Below are 6,426 nucleotides of genomic sequence, written 5' to 3'. Positions count from 1 at the left end.
CATTTTTGTTTAGAATGTACAATTATTGGGACACATCTTTGTAGGGAATTATTCTTTATTATTTTTAGAACATCACGGTCAATTTAGAGGAATTGATTTTTTAGGGGATTTAGAGGAACTTAGAGGAATTGATGGGACACATGCAAATTCAGTCTTATATGATCAACTACAGTCTGGGCCCAACTGTGAGCAGAGCAGGATAGCTTGACTGGTGTGGGCTGGGCTACATCGTATGAGGTGCGCCGCGTTGCAGCCCATTTAGAGAAGACGGGAGTTCCAGTCCAGCGCCCGGCCCGAGCATTAATGTGTTGTGTGGGGGGACCGCGCTCGGCTTGCCAAGGAAGGAAACCACAACGGCCACTGCGGCAGCGGGGCGGGGATTTTGGGGTTTCCCGAGGCGAAAAAGCGAGAGGAAACCGCGGAGCGGAGGCGTCGGACACAGGTCCCCCGTCCCTTCCGACCTCGCTCGCCGCTCCTCTCCTACCGCGACCCTTCCTCCAGCCGCCATTACTAGCGAGTAGGCGGGGGAGCAGAGGCCACTTGGCACCACTGGACCGAGCAGAGCGAGCGCGGGGGAGGAGACCGACCGGAGCAGCAAGCACCCGCCCGCCGCGCCGCGCCGCGCCGGCCGATTAGGGTTTCCCGAATCCTGGTTCGTCGGGCTGGCCGATCGTCGCGGCGATCCGCGCGCGGAGCTCCGATCGGTCGTCCCTACACCCGGTCGCGATGGCAAGGTCGCCACCTCCCTTCCCCCCCTTCTTCAGTTACTTGTACTCTGTCACTGTTGCTTAGGGCTTGTCCGATTGTTCCGGATGCCCACATTTCAGCACTCTAGTGGCCTCCTTTCCCACGGCAGGGAGGAAATGTACCGTCCGTCGATTGCTCACTTTCCTGTAGCGATGCAGCAGTACATTTGCAAAGCCTGCCCGCCCAGATACCTCCAGTCGTTGATAGAGGAATGCTATGACATTGAAAATGCTTGCTTTCTTAATATGTCTAAGCTTAGTTATGTTCTAGCTTAATTGGTCAATACAGATACCCAATACATGATCAGATCCAGCGGTTGCAGCACATAGCTTGTTTGTTCTCATCACTCTGTTATGTAGCATTGTTCAGTCAATAGTGTCCTGTCAATGTTTTGCTTTCTAAGAGCAGCGTAAACAGGACGTCAATTGGAATATCCAATGTCTTGTTACATACAGCTTACTGATTGTCAATCGTTCCATATTGTTCCTGATTGACGCATTACATCTTCAAGTTCTGAAGCTACTGTCTCATTTTTACCATGTAGCTCCGTTGTCTTGTGTACTGACCTTTATGAATAACATTATCTTGTTCACATTAGTACATTTGCAAAGCCTGCCCTGGTACATTGAGTCATTGATAGAGCAATGTGATGACATTGGAAGTGCTCGCTATCTTAATATGTCTAAGCTTATAACTGTTATGTTATAGCTTAATTGGCCAGTACAGATATCAAACACATGATCAGTAACTCCGTTGCGGCACATAGCTTGTTTGTCTCATCACTCTGTTCTTAGCATTGTTCAGTCAATAGTGTCTGGTCAGTGTTTCACTTTCTAAGAACAGTGTAAAGAGGGCGTCAATTCACCCGCCAAAAAAAGGGCGTCAATAGAAATTTCCAATGTCTTGTTACACAGCTTACTGATTGTCACTACTTCCATATCCTTCCTGATTGACGTATTAATCTTGAAGTTCTGCAGTCTCATTTTTACCATGTAGCACCACTGTATTACGTGCTGACCATTATAAATAACATTATCATGTTCACAGTAATATGTTGCTATGTAAGCACTTGTTATCATCCCTGCAAAGAGAAAAACTTGTTACCAATCACCAATGTGTTTCCTTTAATGCAGGTCATGGCTTATAACTTGTAGGGGTGTTGCCAAGAAAGTTAGAAATGCCCACTGCTCTAATCGCCAGATAAGTGAAGTCGGTGCAGAAGCATGCAGGGAATGCCCAAACTGCAAACATATCATTGATAACAGTGATGTAAGTACATGTAAACTATTTTAGTGACCACCTTCTACCTTTATAAGTATGTACTTTGTACGGGAAACTTCTCTTCTGTACTTTTTGGTGCACCCTTACTGGAAAGCTGCTTATGTTATCAGAATACTTCATAGGTTATTTATTCGTCTGCTGGTAGCTTTCTAAGATAGATGTATTCCAGATGGTAGCAAAAAAAGAAATACGGAACAGTCGATACTATACAACTTTCTCCTGTTCCATCAATATAAGGCTTTGAGCTGTATTAACTCGCATAAGCTTCAGCATTACAGATGCATGCAAAACGCTACTCATTTAAGCTCACATTCATTGGTACAGTGTTACACATTCTACAAAACCATTCACTGCATTTCATTTTTTGTAGGTTTCTATCCAGTGGCCCGGGCTGCCTGCTGGTGTGAAGTTTGATCCGTCTGATCAAGAATTGCTCGAACATTTAGAAGAAAAAATTGGTGTGGGAGGTTCAAAGCCTCACATGTTCATCGATGAGTTTATTCCAACTGTGGAGAATGATGCAGGGATCTGCTATTCACATCCTGAAAATCTTCCTGGTAGGGGATTCCTTTAGTTGACAATTTGACGTTGTTTTTGGATTCTTTAGTTTATTCATGTTTTGAGTAGGCCCTGTTCATTTTTATAGGCACAAACAAAGATGGAAGCAGTGCCCATTTCTTCCATAGTATTTCAAATGCATATGGGTGTGGCCAGCGCAAGCGTCGAAGGATCAGCAACAGTGATCGGACCACTTCTGATGAGCATGTGAGATGGCACAAGACGGGTAAATCAAAACCCGTATATGACAACGGTGTTATGAAAGGGTGGAAAAAAATATTGGTTCTGTACAAAGGTTCACAAACAGGTGGCAAACCTGATAAAACTGACTGGGTGATGCATCAGTATCATCTGGGAGTAGAGGAAAATGAAAAGGTTGGGGAGTTTGTCGTTTCCAAAATATTTTATCAATTGAAGACAAGGCCGGTGGACAAGTCCGAAGCAGAAATGGCTAATGAAGAATCTACTGCATTTACTGCAAGTATTTGTCCGAAAACTCCCATGACAAAGATCCCGCCATGTCGCCCAAAGAATAGTCCATGTGAGACTGAGCAGAATGATCCCGGTCAGGTAAATCACAGACATGTGAACTTTTCAGATTAAATATAACCTTTGCTGAAACCACTTCAGAGTAAACAATTGGCATAAAGTCAATACTATTTGATAGAATTCTTATGTATTTACAAAAAGAAAACTGCAACAGCGCAAGCCTTTAAGTAATTGAGAAGTTTATAGTTATTCTGCATCTAGCTAATTTGGCCATTAGAAGTGGCCTGGTAAAAAACATTACCATGTTTTAGAGTCCACACCCAGATACCCAATTCATAATCCATATATGATTTAGAGCTTGTATGATTATTGTTTACAGTAAAAGTTCAGAAGCACTAATCAATATCCTGGAAATTGCTTCTTAGTCATATTGAGACTGTGAATACACTTATCTGCTTGTCATTCTGTTGGTGCATTGCTATTTTTTTTATTGCGTGATCTATTGAATATTTTGGAGTAAAAGTTTGTGCATCTGATATGCCATTTACTGTAGGAAGAAGAAACTGTTAGCCTGGCGGAGAATGCTAATAACCCTGCATGGTGTGCTTTATCATCTCAGCCCGTTGAGGTGGCACTTGAGGCTGGGACTTGTAGCCTAGACAAGTCTCTGCGTCATCATGAAGTTTTGGATTCCTCCAATCTTGAAAACAGTACATTTGACAGGCCAATCCTTTCTCAACTCATGAATGAGACACTTAACAAGAACCTATGTGCGCTTCATGGATTGCCTGATGTCCATAATGTCAACCTTGGAACAGCACCTACAGATCTTCAGATTACTGTAAGTGTAACTTTTGGTATTTGTAATTTGTAGTGCCCATATGTTATGACAAATCTGGTCATGTCTTTCACTCACCTTGTAACACTGCCACATGAGTCACATGTGATGATATTTCTGCGCGCGATGTCATATAGTCATATGCCCAATAGGCCAATACAGATAAAATTCCTCAGAGTTGACGCCAGTTCAGTAAAAAAAATTGGTAGAAGATCAATAATATTTGATAAAAAAATTCCTGTATATTTATATAAAAGAAAATATAGCAGTGCAAGCCTTTAAGTGACTGAGGAGTTTAAAGTTGATCTGCATCTAGCTAATTTGGAAGCTAATAGCAATGGACTGGTAGGAAACATAACCATGTTTTGGAGTCCTCGCCCGAATGAAACTACAATTAATAGTCATCTTTATCCACGCATGCTTTAGAGTTTTTACGATTAGTCTATACAATGAAACTACAAAAGCACTAATCTCAATATCCTGGAAATCGTATCTTAATTTTTTGAGATTGTGAATACGTTTGAGCTTATCTGTGTCATGTCATTCTCTTGGTGTGTGCTAATGTTTTTGATTGCCTGATTTGTTAACCATTTTAGATTAATAACTGTGTGCTTGTGATATGTCATTTACTGTAGAAAGGAGAAAATGTTAGCTTGGTGGCTGATGCTGAGAACACTGCATGTTGTTCTTTAGCGTCTCAGGATGTTGAGGTGACTTCTCAGGCTGGGACTAGCTTGGTTGAATCTCTCCTTCATCATGAGGTTTCAGATCTCCATAATGCTAACCTTGGAACACCTAGAGACCTTCAGATTGCTGTAAGCATGTTTGTTTGTGTTTGTAACTTGTGGTTTCCATATGTTATGACAAATCTGATCATGTTCCTTTCTCGTGTTGTAACACGGTAGCACGTGTCATACGTGCATGATGTGGTAGTCGTACACGGTGCATCTGATGCACTTCAAACTTACCTCAAGGCTATTTAGAGTAGACATAACCTTTGATTAAACCAGTCACCAGTAAAAACAATTCACATTTTCTCCAAAAAAAGAAGAAAGAAAATAAAAAGCAATTGATAGAAAACCAATAATATGTTATAAAATTTAAGTATGTTTAAATAATTGTGCTTTAGGTTTGTAAAGTTGATCTGCATCTAGCCGATCTGGAAGCTAATTAAGAGTAACCATAACCCATATATGATTTAGAGTTTGTATGATTATTGTTTTCAGTGGAAGTATGGAAGCACTTCTCAGTATCCTGGAAATTTTATCGTATTCTTATTGAGATTGTGAAAATGTTTGAGCTTATTTGTTTGTCATTCTGTTGGTGTTCTTATTGCGCGTGTGTTGACCATTTACTGTAGAAAGAAGAAAGTGTTAGCCTGGTGGATGAAGCTGAGAAATGGTGTGGTTTAGCGTCTCAGGCTGTTGATGTGGCATTTCATGCCGGGACTAGCTTGGACGAATCCCTGCGCTGTCATGAGGTTTTGGATTCCTTCGATCATGAAAAGAGTCTTACATTTGACAGGCCAATCTATTCCCAAGGCAGGGATGGGGGACTTGAAAATAACCTTTATTCACTTAATGGATTACCTGATCTCCAAGGTGTCGACTTTGGGACACCGATAGATGATCTTCAGGTAGCTGTAAGCATATTGTTTGTTATTTGTGTTTTGGTATGTTTGTTATGATAAATCTGATCGTGTCTGTCTCTTGTCTACCGTGACAGGGGTTGCAGTTCTATTCACAGGAAAGCCTTGGCAGCTGGTTGGAGCGCATGTAGATCGTTAAAGAAGTGGACGATCGAAGATCATCTCTTTTCCATCTAGTATGATTATGGTGGCAACATTTTTGGTATCAAGTTGGAAGATAGAAGCTGTGCGATCGTATCAGTGATGCTTTAGACTATTGAAGAGTCTGCACAAACACCTGAACACCTCTTTTGTTTCCTGAAAACTGAAAAGACATGTAAAAGCGTTGTTGTTTTCCCGCTTTTGCGAAAAGTGTGGTGGAAATCTGGATTAAGTTAGCTCTTTGTATGTGTGCAGTTCATGTAACTGCAGGAGTTTCTTACTTGTCGCAACTCGCAATTTTTGTGGTGCCTGGATAACCTGGTTATGAGAAACGATGGAACCGTATGTGATGTGATTAATGTGAGCTGCACCTTGCTGAATGCTGCATGCCTAGTTATAATGTTAAACCAACTATTTTTAACGGTTTAGACCCTGCTTGGAAGGGTTATAATTTTGGTATGCTTTCCGAGTATTTTGCTAAGCTTGAACTAAGTGCGCCCAAACAAAGTAGGGCAAGTCTTTTGGGTTGTTTGGTTTATGCCCCCAACTCGCCCTACCAAAGTATTGGTCACGCCAAATCCTTTGTATGTTGTTTGCTTTGCTTCCAAATATTTGGCTGCCAATGAGTCCCTTGTTCTTTCCTTCACAGATTCTTGCCAAAAATTTGGCCAACCCTGGGCACGCCAAATATTGGCAGGGCATCTACAGGCAAGAACCAAGCATA

The 6,426-nt window shown here is 41.7% G+C and overlaps 1 protein-coding gene across 2 annotated transcripts; it reads left to right on the top strand.

Annotated features, from left to right (window-relative positions):
* Nucleotides 1-327: 327 nt before the first annotated feature.
* Nucleotides 328-6,082, top strand: LOC125513543 (SUPPRESSOR OF GAMMA RESPONSE 1). 2 transcript variants are annotated; one of them, XM_048678669.2, is made up of 8 exons: nt 329-734; nt 1,881-2,016; nt 2,399-2,585; nt 2,675-3,156; nt 3,629-3,916; nt 4,549-4,728; nt 5,274-5,549; nt 5,639-6,082. In XM_048678669.2, exons 1-8 carry the CDS (start codon nt 727-729, stop codon nt 5,690-5,692), a joined length of 1,611 nt encoding a protein of 536 aa, XP_048534626.1. In that variant the 5' UTR covers nt 329-726; the 3' UTR covers nt 5,693-6,082. The 2 variants fall into 2 exon arrangements, with proteins under 2 accessions (XP_087384136.1, XP_048534626.1); XM_087528010.1 differs by lacking the exon at nt 4,549-4,728 and having other exon boundaries at nt 328-734.
* The last annotated feature ends 344 nt before the right edge of the window (nt 6,083-6,426 follow it).

This window comes from Triticum urartu, chromosome 6A (assembly GCF_056163025.1).
Source record: "Triticum urartu cultivar PI428250 chromosome 6A, HENAU_Tu73, whole genome shotgun sequence".
Lineage (NCBI taxonomy): Eukaryota > Viridiplantae > Streptophyta > Magnoliopsida > Poales > Poaceae > Triticum > Triticum urartu.
This window is presented reverse-complemented; position numbering and strand designations above follow the sequence as displayed.

Bases quoted from the DNA above. Each gene is read 5' to 3' on its own strand.
- LOC125513543 (XM_048678669.2), top strand. The intron at 2,017-2,398 runs GTAAGTACATGT...CATTTTTTGTAG, and splicing joins ATATCATTGATAACAGTGAT to GTTTCTATCCAGTGGCCCGG. The intron at 5,550-5,638 runs GTAGCTGTAAGC...CTACCGTGACAG, and splicing joins CACCGATAGATGATCTTCAG to GGGTTGCAGTTCTATTCACA.